The sequence below is a fragment of the Malaclemys terrapin genome, chromosome 7 (assembly GCF_027887155.1).
Source record: "Malaclemys terrapin pileata isolate rMalTer1 chromosome 7, rMalTer1.hap1, whole genome shotgun sequence".
Lineage (NCBI taxonomy): Eukaryota > Metazoa > Chordata > Testudines > Emydidae > Malaclemys > Malaclemys terrapin.
The window spans coordinates 127,107,775-127,127,750 of NC_071511.1; the positions used below are offsets into that span (position 1 = coordinate 127,107,775).

Below are 19,976 nucleotides of genomic sequence, written 5' to 3' on the forward strand. Positions count from 1 at the left end.
CTGTGAGGCGCCCGCCTTGGGGCGACTTCAGCCCCCCTGCAGGGACCTCTGGGGAAAGGTCAAAGGTCAGCACCGGGAGCATTCTCAGCTCGGGCCGCAGCCCCATGGGGCAGGGAGAGCTGGTGTCCCCCACCCCTCGGGAGGCCACCCCATGACGCAGCCCATGAAAAAGCTGGGCCAAAGCAGGGGGTGGAGAGCCCCCCATGTGTTTCACCAGCCCCCAGTGGGTGGGGAGCGGAACCTGTCGGCCCCCAGCGACTCGCACTGACCCCAGGCATTGCTTCCGGCAACGCCCAGCCCCCAGGCTCCTCTGCTCCCCTGCCCTGTCCCCCAGCTCCTCTGCCCTGCCCCTGGGCTCTCCCGCCCCGCAGCTCCCCTGGCTCCCCTGCCCTGCCCCCAGGCTCCCCTGCCCCCCAGCTTCCCTGCCCCCAGGCTCCCCTGCCCCCCAGCTCCTCTGCCCTGCCCCTGGGCTCTCCCGCCCCGCAGCTCCCCTGGCTCCCCTGCCCTGCCCCCAGGCTCCCCTGCCCCCAGCACCTCTGCCCTGCCCCCGGGCTCTCCTGCCCTGCAGCTCCCATGCCCTGCCCCTGGGCTCTCCTGCCCCCAGGCTCCCCTGCCCTGTCCCCGAGCCCCTGCCCTGTCCCCCAGCTCCCCTGCTCTGCCCCTGGGCTCTCCCACCCCCCAGCTCCCCCAGCTCCCCTGCCCCCAGGCTCTCCCGCCCCAGCTCCCATGCCCTGCCCCCAGGCTCTCCCGCCCCCAGCTCCCATGCCCTGCCCCTGGGATCTCCTGCCCCCTGGCTCTCCTGCCCTGTCCCCCAACTCCCCTGCCCTGCCCCTGGGCTCTCCCGCCCTGCAGATCCCCCGGCTTCCCTGCCCTGCCCCCAGGCTCCCCTGCCCCCCAGCTCCTCTGTCCTGCCCCTGGGCTCTCCCGATCCACAGCTCCCATGCCCTGCCTCCGGGCTCTCCTGCCCTGCAGCTCCCCCGGCTCCCCTGCCCTGCCCCCGGGCTCTCCTGCCCCCCCGGCTCCTCCGCCCTGTCTCCCAGCCCCCTGCCCCTGGGCTCTCCCACCCCCCAGCTCCCATGCCCTGCCCCCAGGCTCTCCCGCCCCCCCAGCTCCCCTGCCCTGCCCCTGGGCTCTCCTGCCCCTGGGCTCTCCTGCCCCCCGGCTCCTCCGCCCTGTCTCCCAGCCCCCTGGCCATGGGCTCTCCCACCCCCCGGCTCCCCCGCCCTTTACCCCGACAGCCGCTGGCTGACCCATGGGGGAAGTGCCGCAGCGAGGGCTGAGCGTGGTGCTCAGAGCCAGGAATAGCTCCCGTGCCCCCTGCGGCCTGGCTCAGCACAAACTATTCCCACCATTCCTGGCTGGCGGGGGCGGGGGGGGCACAGGCTGGGCAGCGCGTCCCGGGGCTGGGCTGTGAGCTGGGCCAAGCCAGCAGCTCCTGAGCTCATCCCTCAAAGCAGCCAAAAGCATCACCTGCCCCCCAGCCCGGCCAAGGGGCTCAGAGACGCGGCCCCGTTCTCACGTGGGGCCCCCGGCACAGGGCTTGGGGGGCTCTGGCTGGGGGGGTGATGAGAGGTCGGGGGTGGGAACGGAACAAAGTGCCCCCCTGCCCAGACTGCTGGGGGCTCCCGGCTGGGTTACGGGGCCGCCTGGCCAGCGAGGGCCGCGCTCTTCCCAGATGGGGGAGGCGCCAAGGCCCCCACCCCACAGAGCCCCCAGTGCGACCCAGCCTGCCCAGGAGCAGAGCAGCCCCCCAGCCCCCTCTGCGGGCCCGAGCGCGTGGGGCCAGGCCCCAGGCTCGTTAAGCCATGCCAGGCGCTGGGTGAAGGTGACCCCATGACAGCGGGACTGAGAATGCAGCCGGGTGAGCTCATGACAAAGGCTCCCGGGTCACATGCGCTGGGCACATGTCGGGTCCCTTGGGCCCTGGGGCGGAGGAGCAGCACAACATAAAGCGCTGGAGCCGGCGGAGCCCCCCGCAGCTGCGTGAGATCGGACGGGCCCAGGTGGATCCGTGGCACAGCCAGCGGCCCTGCCCGGGAGAGGAGCCGCTGGGCGCACACCCAGGGCGTGGGGGGGCATGGAGGAGGCACCCATGGAGCAGGGCGTGAAGTGGGCGACGGAGCTGATTGACCAGAAGCTGGAGGAGCAGGAGGTGAGACCCTGAGTGAGCGAACTGGAGGGCAAAGGGGGCCAAGAGCTCCTGGAGCGGGGCTGGGCTGGGGGTGACGGGTGGCTGCCTGGGGCGGGGCTGGGCTGGGGGTGACGGGGGGCACCTGGGGCTGGGCTGAGGGTGACGGGGGGCGCCTGGAGCGAGGCTGGGCTGGGGGTGACGGGGGGCGCCTGGGGCGGGGCTGGGCTGGGGGTGACGGGGGGCTACCTGGGGCGGGGCGGGGCTGGGCTGGGGGTGACGGGGGGCGCCTGGAGCGAGGCTGGGCTGGGGGTGACGGGGGGGCGCCTGGAGCGAGGCTGGGCTGGGGGTGACGGGGGGCGCCTGGAGCGAGGCTGGGCTGGGGGTGACGGGGGGCGCCTGGAGCGGGGCTGGGCTGGGGGTGACGGGGGGCGCCTGGAGCGGGGCTGGGCTGGGCGTGACGGGGGGCTGCCTGGAGCGAGGCTGGGCTGGGAGTGACGGGGGGCACCTGGAGCGAGGCTGGGCTGGGAGTGACGGGGGGCTGCCTGGAGCGAGGCTGGGCTGGGGGTGACGGGGGGGCGCCTGGAGCGAGGCTGGGCTGGGGGTGACGGGGGGGCGCCTGGAGCGAGGCTGGGCTGGGGGTGACGGGGGGCTGCCTGGAGCGAGGCTGGGCTGGGGGTGACGGGGGGCTGCCTGGAGCGAGGCTGGGCTGGGGGTGACGGGGGGCGCCTGGAGCGGGGCTGAGCTCCAGGGGCCAGGCCTGGGAGCTGTCTGCCGGGCTGCATTACTATTGATTGCCTACACCTGAACCTGTGCCCATCACCATGGGCTCAGGGCGCCTTGGTTCGGTAACCACCCAGACTCACCGACCTGGGGAAACACACGCCTCAGTCTGCGCTGGCCCCATGCCTGGGCCACTGCTTGGCAGGCAGCCAGGGGCCGGGCACCCCGTGGCAGGCTGGTGCCGAGCAGTGGGCAAGGAGGCTGCAAGGCCCTGCCCCAGGTAGGGCGTTCGGACGCTCTTGAAATGGGCGGGTGTGGGGCACAGGGCAGCAGCATGGGGTGTGGGCTGCAGCGCATGGGGAGTCAGTCCCATGGCAAGTGCAGGCATGGGGGCGCCCCTGCTCGGGGTGGTCCCCAGGCCTGGGGGATCCCAGGAGGGGCCCTCGGGGAGATGAGCCTATCAGGCTGGCCACAGGGAGTGAGCAGCCCCAGATCAATGGGGTGTGTCCGTCAGGGCCCATGGGGACACCAGCGCCACCTCCTGGTCTGTTATGGGGGCCAGAGCTGGGGGGCCCTGAGGGGCCAGGGCTGAAAGCGCCCAGAGATTAAGCTGTTGCCCTTGGCAGCTCGGGCTAAACCCCTTGCATCTGCCGGGCCCCTGTGGGTACCGGGGCTGTGGCGGGAGGGGGCCTGGGCCGATGCCAAGGGAGGCAGGGGACAGACTCCTGAGGGGGGCAGGTGGTGTGGGGCAGGCCGGGGCCTGGCCCTCACCCTGCTGGCTTCCCTGCTTGGCTTCACAGCGGCTCAAGAGCCAGGCCCCCGAGATGCCGCCAGCGGTGGCAAGAATGGACACGCCGGAGCTGGAGGACGAGAAGCGCCACGGCCCCGTTCACTGGGGCATTGAGGGGCTCAAGGTACGTGGGCCTGGCGTGCCCTGCTGGGGGCATCACAGCCAGACCCCCCGCAGCAAGCCCTGCAGCCCCCGTACTGGCACAGTGAGCCCGCAGCCCCCCCACACCCTGTCTGGCTTGCACTGTTAACCCTTCCCTGGCCCAGCCCTGCCCATCACACTGTGCGAAGAACGTGCAGGGCTGGGCACTGAGGGGTTTCACAGGCTGCGGCCCCCACCACACTGTGACAATGCTGCCTGTGGGAGCCAGCTGAGGTCACTCAATCAGGGTGAACTGCAAACAAAATGGGGCAGAGAAACCCCAGACGCTGGTGGATATTTCAATACTTAGATTTACCAACCAGCACAAAACAGCTTCTGTAGTACCTCACTGGTTACTCAGAAGTCCAAACAATGCAGTTCCCTTAAAGTGCCCAGCCTCAGGCCTCCGTCCAGACACACACGTCAGATATGATGATGATTACTGAAAATCTTATCTCATCATATAAAAGAAAAGGTTCTTCCAACCCCAAAGGATCAGCCACATACCCAGGTTCAATTATAACTTAGATCTTACCCAGAATACACGCTATAGTCAATTCTTGTTAACTAAACTACAATTTATTAAAAAAGAAAAGAGAGAGAGTGTTGGTTAAAAGATCAATATACAGACAGACTTGAATTCAATTCTTGAGGTTCAGGTACCTAATATGTAGTTGCCAAAAGTCCTTTTAGAAATAGTCCATAGGTTATAGTCCAATGTCCATATTCAGGGTGGCTCCAGTCAATGACTGGGGATCTCAATCCTTGTGGCTTAAGGTTTCCCCCTGTTGAAACCCAAAGCAGATCTGAGATGAAGAAGGATCATGTCCCAGGGTTTTTATACATTTCCAGCAGCCTTTCGGCCTGAGAAAACAACAGACCTAACTCTCCTTCTCCCAAACATTCTGGCAATTAGCACAGGGTAATTTATCCATTACACAGTTCAGATACAGGTACCACAACCTTCAAAGAGACATAGAGACAATAATACTATTTCCCTCAAGTATCATCAGAAATGTAGGGTTACCATATTTCAGCAAGCAAAAAAGAGGACAGGAGGATCCCGCCCTAGCCCCGCCCCCATCCTACCCTAGCCCCGCCCCTGCCCCTCCCACTTCCTGGCCCCCTCAGAACCCCCAACCCTCCCCCCGCTCCTTGTCCCCTGTCACGGAGTGTGGGGGGACTCAGGGCCCTGCACCCCCGGCTTCCTGCAATTCACCATGACACTCAGCCAGCCAGTAAAGCAGAAGGTTTATTTAGACGACAGGAACACAGTCCAAGACAGGTCTTGCAGACACAGACAACAGATTCCCCCCCAGTTAGGTCCATCTTGGGGTCCCAGGGCGCCCCAGCCCCATTGGGAGGTCAGAGCCCCATCTGCCTCCCAGCCATCACACCAGCCAGCTCCTGAAACTCTCCCTTCAGCGACCCCTCCCACAGCCTTTGTTCAGTTTCCCGGGCAAAGGTGTCACCTGGCCTCCAACCCCTTCCTGGGTTCTCATGTTACATGCTCAGGTATTCTCCGGCGGTCAGTCTCCCATCCCCCAATGCAGACTATCCCAGCCACACTCCCCTGTCAGCATTCACAGACCACAGCAAGAACAGTCCCAGTTCGTCACATCCCCTGACTGCCCCCTCCTGGGACCCCTGCCTCTAACTGCCCCCCAGGACTCCACCCCCTACCTAAGCCTCCCTGCTCCTTGTCCCCTGACTGCCCCCTCCTGGGACCCCCCCACCTGTACTCTGACTGCCCAAAACCTTACACCCCCAACCCCCAGACAGCCCCCCCCGAACTCCTGACCCATCCAACCCTCCCCCCTGCTCCCTGTCTCTTGTCCCCTGACTGCCCCCTCCTGAGACCCTCCCCCCATCCTAACTGGCCCCCTAGAACCCTACCCCCTACCTGTACCCTGACTGCCCCAACCCTTATCCACACCCCCACCCCCAGACAGACCCCTGGGACTCCCACGCTCCATCCAACCACTCCCCACCTCCTGACAGCCCCCCCCAGAACTCCCGACCCATCTAAACCCCTCTGCTCCCTGTCCCATTGACTGCTCCGATCCCTCTCCCCACTCCTGCCCCCTGACAGCCCACACCCAGAACTCCCAACCCCCCCTCCTTGTCCCCTGACTGCCCCCTCCTGAGACCCCCCCCACCCTAGGACCCTACCCCCTACCTGTACCCTGACTGCCCAAAACCTTATCCACACCCCCAGACAGACCCCCCCCCCAAACTCCTGACCCATCCAACCCTGCTCCCTGTCTCTTGACTGCCCCCTCCAGAACCTCCCTGCCCCTTCTCCGACCCCCTGTCCCCCTTACCGTGCTGCTCGTCCTGGCACGCTGGGCAGCAGTGGGGGAGGAGCTCCAGACTGCCGGAGGGATCTGCAAATGCAGGGAGGGAGGGAGGGAGTGATCTCTGCTGCAGGGGAAGCGGAGGAGGGTCTCTCTGGCTGTCGGAGCCCCATGTAAGTGGCAGGATCCGGCCGGCTGCCCTGTTAGCCGCGCGCGCTCTGCATGGGGGGGAGAGTCCGGACATTTACAAATTCCCCCCGGACGCTATTTTTAGCTCAAAAAGCCGGACATGTCCGGGGGAATCCGGACGAATGGTAACCCTAATAAATGTTAATATTCCTTTTTTGATCTTTGAATTAAAGTTATAGCAATAGACCAGACTTGTTTGCTGACATCACAAGCCCTGAGCACACAGCTCCCCTTCTCTCTCTAACAATGCCGGCTGCATTTCAAAGCTCTGTTCATTTACAGATCTTCCTAACCAGTCTCTGGTTCGGCCATGGGTCAGGTCGGTCTGGGAGGTAATTAACTCTTTCTGGCCCTGTCACCTTTCAATGAGATATTATGTTACACTCCTAACATCACACACACACACACACACTGTGCTGCGCTGGCACTGGGGGTCAGCAGGGAATTGGCCCCACGTCTGGGCTCGTCACCTCCCCCTGGGCATCCGTGTCCGGAGCTGCAGGCTGGGTCCAGGCCAGATGGCGCGGGGCGGATGTGGTGCAGAGAAGGAACCTGAGGCAGTACCAGCCAAAGGGCACAGCCAGCCGCATGTTGATCTGACAGAGGGGCAGGGGCCGGCTGGACCTGGAGGGGGGCTGGTTAGAAGGGCCCGGGGGCAGGGGCTGGTTAGAAGGTGTGACAATGCGGTTCTGGCGGAACCCAACTGAGAGTGCCAACTCAGGACAAATTGCTCAAACAGGGCAGTTACAGCCCAAGGCTGGGGTTTTTCCACCTCTAAGGCAAACCAAACCAGCCAGACTAGGAGGACTTCGGTCTCACCCCACTGGCTAACCGCAAGTCTCACAAGCAATCTCCTTAGACACTCCAGTTTCCCAGTATTACCACCAGTGCCACTCGTTATGGGGACAAATGGTTATGAAAACCAATACCCCAGTAAAAGAAAAAAGATTCTCCTGATCCCAAAGGACTAAGCCCCAGACCCAGGTCAATATACAAATCAGATCTTACCCACAAATCACGCTGCTGCCAATCCTTTAGAATCTAAAATCTAAAGGTTTATTCATAAAAGGAAAAAGATAGAGATGAGAGTTAGAATTGGTTAAATGGAATCAATTACATACAGTAATGGCAAAGTTCTTGGTTCAGGCTTGCAGCAGCGATGGAATAAACTGCAGGTTCAAATCAAGTCTCTGGAATACATCCCCCGCTGGGATGGGTCCTCAGTCCTTTGTTCAAAGCTTCAGTTTGTAGCAAAGTTCCTCCAGAGGTAAGAAGCAGGATTGAAGACAAAATGGAGATGAGGCATCAGCCTTATATAGTCTTTTCCAGGTGTAAGAACACCTCTTTGTTCTTACTGTGGAAAATTACAGCAAAATGGAGTCTGGAGTCACATGGGCCAGTCCCTGCATACTTTGCTGAGTTACAAGGCGTATCTGCCTTCTCTCAATGGGTCCATTGTATAGCTGATGGTCCTTAATGGGCCATCAAGCAGGCTAGGCAGAGCTAATCTCAGCTTGTCTGGGATGTCACCCAGAAGCATAGCATAAGTTTGCCATACAGACAGTATAGAGCCAATATTCATAACTTCAACTACAAAACTGATACACACATATAGACAGCATAATCATAACCAGTAAACCATAACCTTGTCCTAGACACCCCATTTGACCCCCTTTATACAAGATTTGCGTGCCACTACAGGACCTTGGTTGCAACAATGATCTATACGGTCCCAGTTTATGTCAATAACGTCACAGAAGGGCCCGGGGCAGGAGCCAGCCGGACCCGGGGGCAGGGGCTGGTTAGAAGGGCCCAGGGGCAGGGGCCGGCCGGACCTGGGGGCAGGGGCTGGTTAGAAGGGCCCGGGGGGAGGCTGGCAGCTGGTGCTTGGGAGGCCCTGCCCCTGCACTGGGGCCATGAGGGCAGCCCCTGTGTGTGGAGAGCCCCACCAGGACCCCAGCACAGGAGCGGGGCTGGGGGCCGTTCTATGCTGATGCCCCCCAGGCCTGGCTGGCTGGGGCTGGTCTCTGCACCCCGTATCCATTCCCCCCCGATGATGTGTGGGGTGCAGGGCCAGCACCAAGCCCCTGGCTCGCTGCCCCGAGGGTGCTGAGCAGGGACCCCCTCCCCAGCCTGCCAGACACCTGGCCCAGGCCAGCTGTTAAACACAGATAGCAGCACTGCCCCACACGGCTTCCCTCTGCTGGGGTGGAGCTGGGGCTGGGGTTGGGCAGTCTGTGATGGGGAGGGTCGCCTGGTTGGGGGCTGGAGCAGGCATTCTGGGAGGGGTCAGGGCTGAGGGGTTGATGAGGGGCCAAGGGTTGGGTGATTGGTAAGAGGCCAGGGAAGGGCCAGGCAGTTGGGAGCCAGGAGGTGTGTGGGGGGTGGGCTGGGGGTCAGGACCAGGGGGTCTGTGGGGAGGGTTGGGGGTCAGGACCAGGGGCCAGGACCAGGGGGTCTGTGGGGAGGGTTGGGGGTCAGGACTGGGGCCAGGCAGATGGGGACTAGGGAGTCGGGGGGGGGGACAGGTTGGGGGTACCTCACATCCTGCTTGTTTAAAGCCAGGGAGTGGGCGCTGCCGGGGAGGGACCCAGGAGTCCGGTGCCCTGGCAGGGCTCTCCCCAGAGGCTGCAGCGCAGCTGTGCCCGTCTCCGCAGGGCCAGGGGCGGGAGCGGAAGAGCTCACTGGACCTGCGCCGGGAGATCATCCACGTGGGCGGCATCCAGTACCTCTTCGAGCTGCGCAAGACGCGCCGGAAGCGCAGGGAGGAGAAGGCGGCGCCGGAGCCGGAGCCGGAGGAGATCGTAAGGGGGGACCTGGGAGGATGTGGGTCTGTGCCAGCCTGGCTGGGGGGCCAGCGGATCCCTGTTGTTGACCAAGATGATGGCCACCCCAGAGAGCAGCCCCCTCCCGGTCAGAGCACCTCTGGGGCGAGGGCCATGGAGCTGGCGTCCTCCCCTGTGGAGGGGGGCTCTGGGGCCAGGTTCGTGGCGCTCCCCACATGGGGCACACAGGCCCCTTGAGCTGCTGTCCCATCCACCCGCAGGTGGGCCCCGTGGAGGAGGAGGCGTTCCTGAGGGCAGCTGTGCAGGGCAAGATCCGGGTCATTGAGAAGTTCCTGGGGGACGGGGGCTCCCCTGACACCTGTGACGAGGTAACGGCCCCCATCCCTCGCCCCCCCGGCGAACCTGCACAGCCAGGCTCCAGCGAGGGGGCAGCGTCCAGCCCAGGCCCCCCCACCCCACAGCCAGCCCTGCCCCTGGCAGTTCTTGGCCCGGGCTCTGGAGTGCCCAGCCCCCCAATAGCACCCAGGGCTGGAGTCAAGAACGATGGGGCCCTGAGGACCATGGAAACTGGGGGCCCCCCAGTCTGGCCCAGTCCCCCCTTGACGAAGGGCTGTCGAGTCCAAACCTGAGTGGTGCTGTGACCCCGTGTGCCAGGTCGCAACACCACTCGCCCAAATCCGGTGGTCGGGGGGGGCCCTTGAGATGGGGGCCCTGTGCCGGTGCATGGGTTAATTCGGGTCTGTTGGCACCTAGATATCAGGGGCTCGAGCCTTCCCCAGATGGACATTGGATGGCTGGGCTGGGGCACCCCCTCTTCCCAGGAGAGAGCCATCCTGCCCAGAGACGGTGCCAGGCCCAGCTGAGCCTGGACACGCCCAGGAACAGGGCAAAGGGCTTTCGGAGCCCTGCTGGCCCGTCCCAAACACCGAGCCGGCCGGGTCCCTGGGCGAGACCCGTGAGTCGCCCTTGGGAGGGCTGGTGGCCTTGGCTGCCCGGGGCGGTGCAGCAGCGCTGGCTGGGCGTCCTTTTGACACCTGCATCTTTGCCGCCTCCTGCCCCAGTTCCACCGGACGGCCCTGCACCGCGCCTCGCTGGAAGGGCACCTGGAGATCCTGGAGAGGTTGCTGGACCACGGCGCCACCGTGGATTTCCGAGACCGGGTGAGACGGGTGCTCTCCCTGCGGCACCGGGACTGGCACCACGTCTGCACTCCTCTGGCCAATCCATCCAGGGAGGAGCCGCAGTGGGGTGGAGGATGTGGGGCGGCCGGAGAGGCCCAGCCACTGCAGCCCAGGGGAGCCCTTCCTGGAGGCAGGCTGTGCCACACTGCTACTGCACGGCTCACCCCCCTTCCTCTGCTGTGCAGGGCACCATGGGAGACTGGTGATGCCAGCCCGGCTGTTCACCCCTCGACTCAGACCCCAAACCAGTGTGCGAGGCCGACCCCGGGCTGCTGCCGCTGCCCATGCACTCCTGCCCCACTGCAGGGCCTCCCCCAGCCGCTGGAGGGGGCAGAGCATCCAGCCTCCCCCAGCCCCACATCCTCATCAGTTAGAGGGACTGGAGAGTGGGCAGTGAGGGGTGCAGGGTGGGGAGCCGGGGGTGCGGGTGTTGCTGCTGCCGTTCTGACCGGGGTCTCTTGCTGGTGCAGCTGGACTGCACGGCCGTGCACTGGGCCTGCCGCGGGGGGCAGCTGGACGCCGTGAAGCTGCTGCAAGACCGAGGCGCTGACCTCAACCTGAAAGATAAGGTGGGGGCTGCGGGGCCATGGCAGCGCTGGCAGTGGGGGGCAGGGGAGAGCTATGGCTGGCATACAGCGGAGGCAGCAGAGGCAGGAGGGTAGTGGTGGAGGGGGACATATGGGGGGCAGGGCTGAGGTGGGGCAGTGGGTGTGGAGTGGGGGCAGGGCTGTGGCAGTGGTGAATGAGTAGAGGTGAGGGAGAAGTAAGGGGCAGGGCTGAGGTGGGTGGATGTGGGGTGGGGGCAGGGTTGTGGCAGGTGGGGGCGGGGCTGTGAGGGGCAGTGGGTCTGGGGTGGGGGCAGGGCTGAGGTGGGTGGATGTGGGGTGGGGGCAGGGTTGTGGCAGGTGGGGGCGGGGCTGTGAGGGGCAGTGGGTCTGGGGTGGGGGCAGGGCTGAGGTGGGTGGATGTGGGGTGGGGGCAGGGTTGTGGCAGGTGGGGGTGGGGCTGTGAGGGGCAGTGGGTCTGGGGTGGGGGCAGGGCTGAGGTGGGTGGATGTGGGGTGGGGGCAAGGTTGTGGCAGGTGGGGGCGGGGCTGTGAGGGGCAGTGGGTCTGGGGTGGGGGCAGGGCTGAGGTGGGTGGATGTGGGGTGGGGGCAGGGTTGTGGCAGGTGGGGGCGGGGCTGTGAGGGGCAGTGGGTCTGGGGTGGGGGCAGGGCTGAGGTGGGTGGATGTGGGGTGGGGGCAGGGTTGTGGCAGGTGGGGGCGGGGCTGTGAGGGGCAGTGGGTCTGGGGTGGGGGCAGGGCTGAGGTGGGTGGATGTGCGGTGGGGGCAGGGTTGTGGCAGGTGGGGGCGGGGCTGTGAGGGGCAGTGGGTCTGGGGTGGGGGCAGGGCTGTGGCAGGTGGGTAGCGATGGAGGCAGTAGGGGGCAGGGCTGTGGCAGTGGCGGGTGGGTAGAGGTGAGGGAGAAGTAAGGGGGCGGGGCTGTGGGGGGCAGTGGATGTGGGGTGGGGGCAGGGTTGTGGCAGGTGGGGGTGGGGCTGTGGGGGCAGTGGGTGTGGAGTGGGGGCAGGGCTGAGGTGGGTGGATGTGGGGTGGGGGCAGGGTTGTGGCAGGTGGGGGCGGGGCTGTGGGGGGCAGTGGGTGTGGGGTGGGGGCAGGGTTGTGGCAGGTGGGGGCGGGGCTGTGGGGGGCAGTGGGTGTGGAGCGGGGGCAGGGCTGTGGCAGTGGTGGGTGGGTAGAGGTGAGGGAGAAGTAAGGGGGCAGGGCTGAGGTGGGTGGATGTGGAGTGGGGGCAGGGTTGTGGCAGGTGGGGGCAGGGCTGTGGGGGGCAGTGGGTCTGGGGTGGGGGCGGGGCTGAGGTGGGTGGATGTGGGGTGGGGGCAGGGTTGTGGCAGGTGGGGGCGGGGCTGTGGGGGGCAGTGGGTGTGGAGTGGGGGCAGGGCTGAGGTGGGTGGATGTGGGGTGGGGGCAGGGTTGTGGCAGGTGGGGGCGGGGCTGTGGGGGGCAGTGGGTGTGGAGTGGGGGCGGGGCTGAGGTGGGTGGATGTGGGGTGGGGGCAGGGCTGGGGCAGGTGGGGGCGGGGTTGTGGGGGTGGGGGATAGGGCGGAGATGGGGGTAGCAATGAGGCTACAGCATTTGGCTGTCTGGATTAATTATTTTAAACCAATGGGGAGCTAATGGCCGGTGCCCCCCCTTGCCATACTCAGCTCATGAGCACCCCCCTGCATGTGGCGACCCGAACTGGGCAGACTGAGATCGTGGAGCATCTGATCAACACAGGGGTGGATGTCAACTCCCAGGACAGGGTAAGAGCCCCCAGCAGCAGCGCTTGTACCCGTGGGTGTCTGGCACCCCCAGCACCCCCGTGTGGTGTGCATCCCCCCACCCCCCGTGACCCGGCGTGTCCAGAGTATGCCTAGGTCCGGGCAGGCTGCAAAAGGGAGAGCAGATTCCCCCAAAACTGGTGGTTAACACTGAAGTTAGATTCACCAACCAGTCCCAAACTGTGCTCCGGATCCCCCCACTGGTTATCAAGAAGCTGAAAAAGGAAATCACCCAGGGCCCTGTATTGCATTCCAGTTCTCTGGCTCCCAAGCAGCAAACTGGTTCAGTAACGTGAGAAATTACGTAGAAACGCCTCGTTCTTTTTGCTGATCCAGACAAACACGGCTACCGCTCTGAAACTAGAAACTCTGCTCACTTATACAAATGTCCTTCTGAACCCAGAAGGGCCAGCCACATTCCCAGAGCAACACTGCTTTGGATGACAGGTTTCAGAAGGGTAGCCGTGTTAGTCTGTATCCGCAAAAACAACGAAGAGTCCTTGTGGCATCTTAGAGACCCAGCCACTCCCAGGCTTTATTCAGGCCTAATTTGATGGTGTCCAGTTTGCAAATTAATTCCAGTTCTGCAGTTTCTCACTGAAGTCTGTTTCTTAAGATTTTTGTTGAAGAATGGCCACTTTTAAGTCTGCAAAAAGAAGAACAGGAGTACTTGTGGCACCTTAGAGACTAACAAATTTATTAGAGCATAAGCTTTCGTGGGCTACAGCCCACTTCTTCGGATGCATATAGAGTGAAACATATGTTGAGGAGAAATATATACACACATACAGAGAGCATGAACAGGTGGGAGTTGTCTTACCAACTCTGAGAGGCCAATTAAGTAAGAGAAAAAAACCTGAACTCTGTGACTTTGTCCTCACCCACAACTATTTCACATTTGGGGACAATATATACCTTCAAGTCAGCGGCACTGCTATGGGTACCCACATGGCCCCACAGTATGCCAACATTTTTATGGCTGACTTAGAACAACGCTTCCTTAGCTCTCGTCCCCTAACGCCCCTACTCTACTTGCGCTACATTGATGACATCTTCATCATCTGGACCCATGGAAAAGAAGCCCTTGAGGAATTCCACCATGATTTCAATAATTTCCATCCCACCATCAACCTCAGCCTAGATCAATCCACACAAGCGGTCCATTTCCTGGACACTACTGTGCTAATAAGCGATGGTCACATAAATACCACCCTATACCGGAAACCTACTGACCGCTACACTTACCTACATGCCTCCAGCTTCCATCCAGGACACACCACACGGTCCATTGTCTACAGCCAAGCTCTAAGATATAACTGCATTTGCTCTAATCCCTCAGATAGAGACAAGCACCTACAAGATCTCTATCGAGCATTCTTAAAACTACAATACCCACCTGCTGAAGTGAAAAAACAGATTGACAGAGCCAGACGAGTACCCAGAAGTCACCTCCTACAAGACAGGGCCAACAAAGAAAATAACAGAACACCACTAGCTGTCACCTTCAGCCCCCAACTAAAACCTCTCCAGCGCATCATCAGAGATCTACAACCTATCCTGAAAGATGATCCTTTACTCTCACAGATCTTGGGAGACAGACCTGTCCTCGCTTACAGACAACCCCCCAACCTAAAGCAAATACTCACCAGTAACCACACATCACTGAACAAAAACACTGACCCAGGAACCTATCCTTGTAACAAAGCCCGATGTCAACTCTGTCCACATATCTATTCAAGTGACATCATCATAGGACCTAATCACATCAGCCATACCATCAGGGGCTTGTTCACCTGCACATCTACCAATGCGATATATGCCATCATGTGCCAGCAATGCCCCTCTGCCATGTACATTGGCCAAACCGGACAGTCTCTACGCAAAAGAATTAATGGACACAAATCTGACATCAGGAATCATAATACTCAAAAACCAGTGGGAGAACACTTTAACCTGTCTGGTCATTCTATGACAGATCTGCGGGTGGCTATCTTAAAACAGAAAAACTTCAAAAACAGACTCCAACGAGAGACTGCTGAGCTGGAATTGATATGCAAACTAGACACAATCAACTCAGGATTAAATAAGGACTGGGAATGGCTGAGCCATTACAAACATTGAATCTATCTCCCCTTGTAAGTATTCTCACACTTGCTTCTTATCAAACTGTCTGTACTGGGCTATCTTGATTATCACTTCAAAAGTTTTTTTCTCTTACTTAATTGGCCTCTCAGAGTTGGTAAGACAACTCCCACCTGTTCATGCTCTCTGTATGTGTGTATAGATATCTCCTCAATATATGTTCCATTCTATATGCATCCGAAGAAGTGGGTTGTAGTCCACGAAAGCTTATGCTCTAATAAATGTGTTAGTCTCTAAGGTGCCACAAGTACTCCTCATAGGTCATGCTTTCTAGACCTTCCATCATTTTAGTTGCTCTTCTCTGGACTTTCTCCAATTTGTCCACATCCTTCCTGAAATGTGGTGCCCAGAACTGGACACAATACTCCAGTTGAGGCCTAATCAGCGTGGGGTAGAGCGGAAGAATTACTTCTTGTGTCTTGCCTACAACACTCCAGCTAATACAGCCCAGAATGATGTTGCTTTTTTTGCAACAGCATTACACTGTTGACTCATATTTAGCTTGTGATCCACTCTGACCCCAGATCCCTTTCTGCAGTACTCCTTCCTAGGCAGTCGTTTCCCATTTTGTATGTGTGCAACTGATTCTTCCTTCCTAAGTGGAGTACTTTGCATTTGTCCTTATTGAATTTCATCCTATTTACTTGAGACCATTTCTCCAGTTTGTCCAAATCAGCTTGAATTTTGATCTTATCCTACAAAGCACTTGCAACCCCTCCCAGCTTAGTAATGTCTGCAAACTTTATAAGTGTACTCTCCATGCCATTCTCTAAATAATTGATGAAGATATTGAACATAACTGGACCCAGAACTGATCCCTGCGGGACCCCATTCGTTATGCCCTTTTCCAGTGTGACTGCAAACCACTGATAACTACTCTCTGGGAACGATTTTCCAACCAGTTTTGCATCCACCTTATAGTAGGTCCATCTAGGTTGTATTTCCCTCATTTGTTTATGAGTAGGTCATGTGAGACAGTATCAAAAGCCTTACTAAAGTCAAGATATACCACATCTACCATTTCCCCCCATCCACAAGACTTGTTACCCTGTCAAAGAAAGCTATCAGGTTGGTTTGACATGATTTGTTCTTGACAAATCCATGCTGACTGTTATTTATCACCTTATCATCTTCTAGGTGTTTCCGAATTGATTGCTTAATTATTTGCTCCATTATCTTTCCGGGTACAGAAGTTAAGCTGATTGATCTGTAATTCCCCGGGTTGTCCTTATTTCCCTTTTTATAGATTGGCTCTATATTTGCCCTTTTCCAGTCTTCTGGAATCTCTCCCGTCTTCCATGACTTTTCAAAGATAATCGCTAATGGCTCAGATATCTCCTCAATCAGTTCCTCGAGTATTCTAGGATGCATTTCATCAGGCCCTGGTGATTTGAAGACATCTAACTTGTCTAAGTAATTTTCACTTGTTCTTTCCCTATTTTAGACTCTGATCCTACCTCATTTTCACTGGTATTCACTGTGTTAGACGTCCAATCGCCAACAACCTTCTTGGTGAAAACCGAAACAAAGAAGTCATTAAGCACCTCAACCATTTCCACATTTTCTGTTATTGTTTTTCCCCCCTCGTTGAATAATGGTCTGTCCTTGGTCTTCCTCTTGTTTCTAATGTATTTGTAGAATGTTTTCCGTTACCTTTTATGTCTCTAGCTAGTTTGATCTTGTTTTGTGCCTTGGCCTTTCTAATTTTGTCCCTACATATTTGTGTTATTTGTTTATATTCATCCTTTGTAATTTGACCGAGTTTCCAGTTTTTGTAGGACTCTTTTTTTAATTTTCAGATCATTGAAGATCTCCTGGTTAAGCCAGGGTGGTCTCTTGCCATACTTCCTATCTTTCCTACGCAGTGGGATAGTTTGCTCTTGTGCCCTTAATAATGTCTCTCTGAAAAACTGCCAACTCTCGAACTGTTTTCTCCCTTAGACTTGCTTCCCATGGGATCTGACCTACCAACTCCCTGAGTTTGCTAAAGTCGCCTTCTTGAAATCCATTGACTTTATTGTGCTGTTCTCCCTCCTACCATTCCTTAGAATCATGAACTTGACCATTTCATAATCACTTTCACCCAAGCTGCCTTCCACTTTCAAATTCTCATCCAGTTCCTCCCTATTTGTCAAAATCAGATCTAGAACAGCCTCCCCCCAGTAGCTTTCTCCACCTTCTAAAATAAAAAATTGTCTCCAATACATTCCAAGAACTTGCTGGAGAATCTGTGCCCTGCTGTGTTATTTTCCCAACAGATGTCTGGGGAGTTGAAGTCCCCCATCACCACCAAGTCTTGCGCTTTGGATGATTTTGTTAGTTGTTTAAAAAAAGCCTCATCCACCTCTTCTTCCTGGTTAGGTGGTCTATAATAGAGCCCTACCATGACATCACCCTTGTTTTTTATCCCTTTTATCCTTACCCAGAGAGTTTCAACAAATCTGTCTCCTATTTCCATCTCAACCTCAGTCTAACTGTATACATTTTTAATACCTAAGGCAACACCTCCTCCCTTTTTTCCTGCCTGTTCTTCCTGAGCGAACTGTAGCCTTCTATCCCAATATCCCAGTCATGCATATGATCCCACCAGTTGCACTCCGAACTCCTTCACCCTTACTCCCAGAGCCCTGTAGTCACTTCTGATCTGCTGAGGGTCACACCTCGCAGTATCATTAGTGCCCACATGGATGAGTAGGAGGGGGTAGTAGTCAGAGGCCCAGATCATTGACAGTCCCTCAGTAATGTCTCGGATACGGGCCCCTGGCCTGGCAGGCAGCATACCTCCTGGGATGCCATGTCAGGGTGACAGGTGCCTCCATCCTCCTCAGATGAGAGTCTCCAACCACCACTACCCTATGTTTCCTCCTGGGAGTGGTGGCTGCGATCCTCCCAGCCTTGGGGGTACATGACTCCTCCTCCTCCACCTTTGGGGGTGATTCCTCATCATTCATTGCCAGGGCAGCATATCGGTTTTCCATCACCGTGGTGGGTGGGTTGGGAGTAGGGGTGAAGCACTGCCTGCTGCCGGAAGTCACCAGCAGCCAGTGTCCTCCCTGTGACAGAGCCATGTCCTCCTCCCCCGGTGGTGTGACAGCAATCCTCTGTAGCTGGGTAGCGTCCTCAGCCATGGATGTCTCCATGTGAATACACTCGAGGAATTCCTCACGGGCAGGGATGCCCCTCAGCCCAGCCACCTCCTCCTGCAGCTCTGCCACCTGCTTCCGGAGCGATTCCACCAGCAGGCACCTCTCGCACTGGATGGTCCCCAGCCTGGCTTTCTGAGAGTGGGAAATGCAGGCCCCAGTCTCTGCTAATCCACACCGGGATCTGGGTAGAGGCATCCATGGTCGAGCTCTGTCTGGATACAGGCGCAGGTGGAGGAGACAGGAGCAGCGTTGGCACTGGCGATGTGGCCCTTCCTAACCATAGCGACTATATTACGTCTCCCTCTCACAAACTCCCCTGTTTGAGGTCCCCTGTTCCCATACCTGACTCCGTACGTGGCAGATGTGTATAGGATTCATTGCAGCGTTGTAATAGTGGTATGGATACTGTTATAAACGGTCACCCCTGTTCCATCCAGCGTCACATCCCCCCCGCACAGCCCACCCCCCCAAGCCATGCTGGCCCCGTGCGGACTGGGTGCTGCTGCCCTTGGGGGGCCCAGCCCCGCCATTCTCTCCCTTGACGTAAGGTATGGGGGGAAGCGTGTGCTCAGGGCTGGCTGGGCTCCTTTTGGGGGAGGGGAGCTGCAGGATGGGTTCCCTGTGACGCCCGCGCGCTCCGTCCCTTGCAGGAGGGGGACAGCGCGCTGCATGACGCCGTGCGGCTCAACCGCTACAAGATCATTAAGATGCTGATCCTGTACGGGGCGGACATGATGGCTCAGAACCTGGTGAGTGGCTCCCGCTGCTGCTGCCTGGGCTGGAGGGGGCGGGCAGGGGGCAGCCCCCAGGGGTGGGATCACACCGCACAGAGAAGAGCCTTGCTTCTGTCGCCAGCGGCGGATTGGCCTTCTCTGGGGGAGCAGAGCCTCCGTCCCCAGAGCCTGCAGTACACGGCGGGGTGGCAGGTCACGGCACGTCCCAGCCCCAGCTGGGTGCCCCTTGCTGCTCCCCTCACGTGGGGCAGGAGGTCTGGCTCGTCTCACCCTCTGCCCTCTCCCTCCCCCCACAGGCAGGAAAGACCCCCACGGATCTGGTGCAGCTCTGGCAGGCAGACACCCGGCAGGCGCTGGAGACGGAGGCCCCGGCGTGAGGGGGGGGCGGACGGGCTGGGCTGGGGAACGGGACCCAGCGGTGGGAATCTTGGAATAAAACCCAGTGAACGAGAGTCCAGCATCTGGCGCCAGCAGAAGCCACGTGGGCTGCAGGGGCAGGTGTTACTAGGCTGGGTCGGAGTCGTCCCTGGGGGTGGGGGCAGGTGTTACCAGGCCGGGTCGGAGTCGTCCCTGGGGGTGGGGGCAGGTGTTACCAGGCCGGGTCGGAGTCGTCCCTCGGGGGTGGGGGCGGGCGGTGCCCGGCCGGGTCAGAGTCGTCCCTCGGGGGTGGGGGCGGGCGGTGCCCGGCCGGGTCGGAGTCGTCCCTCGGGGGTGGGGGCGGGCGGTGCCCGGCCGGGTCGGAGTCGTCCCTCGGGGGTGGGGGCGGGCGGTGCCCGGCCGGGTCGGAGTCGTCCCTCGGGGGTGGGGGCGGGCTGTGCCCGGCCGGGTCGGAGTCGTCCCTCGGGGGTGGGGGCGGGCGGTGCCCGGCCGGGTCGGAGTCGTCCCTCGGGGGTGAGGGCGGGCGGTGCCCGGCCGGGTCGGAGTCGTCCCTCGGGGGTGGGGGCGGGCGGTGCCCGGCCGGGTCGGAGTCGTCCCTCGGGGGTCGGGATGCTGGGCAGGGCTGCACCATTTTCTATCTGGATTCTTTTTCCTTGCGTTAATCCCATCCAAGGGGGTCGGCTGTACACACCCTGCCCCCCCCCCCCCAGTGCTCTGTTCAGTGCCAGACCCTCCATCGCTGTGACATGCCAGGCACAATCCAGCAGGGTCATGTCTGCCCTCTAACCTGGGGGGCCCTTTGCAGTGCTTTGCTGCTGGACCCCCACAAACAGCCCCACCCTGCACGTCACTCCCAGGCTCCTGGTGCCTAACTTCACTAACTGTGTCAGGTTGCAGCGACGTGTCTCACCACAGGCTCTCCCCGTTCTCCCGGACCAACCCCTCTAGGTCAGGACCCTCCTCCCAGAATCCGGTGAATCCTCTGTTGCTTTAGGTGCAGAGAATCGCTGGCAGGG

The 19,976-nt window shown here is 59.9% G+C and overlaps 1 protein-coding gene and 1 long non-coding RNA gene across 2 annotated transcripts; one reads left to right on the plus strand and one right to left on the minus strand.

The window, feature by feature from the left end:
- Window positions 1-2,003: 2,003 nt before the first annotated feature.
- Window positions 2,004-18,959, plus strand: ANKRD2 (ankyrin repeat domain 2). Its single transcript, XM_054035230.1, has 9 exons — window positions 2,004-2,152; window positions 3,652-3,765; window positions 8,926-9,072; window positions 9,315-9,422; window positions 10,116-10,214; window positions 10,706-10,804; window positions 12,444-12,542; window positions 18,499-18,597; window positions 18,879-18,959. Exons 1-9 carry the CDS (start codon window positions 2,078-2,080, stop codon window positions 18,957-18,959), a joined length of 921 nt encoding a protein of 306 aa, XP_053891205.1. The 5' UTR covers window positions 2,004-2,077.
- Window positions 4,456-8,013, minus strand: LOC128840804 (uncharacterized). The gene is made up of 3 exons (XR_008445710.1): window positions 7,390-8,013; window positions 6,107-6,169; window positions 4,456-4,567 (listed from the first exon to the last, which is right to left on the minus strand). It is a non-coding gene; the product is annotated as an uncharacterized LOC128840804 (long non-coding RNA).
- Window positions 18,960-19,976: the final 1,017 nt, after the last annotated feature.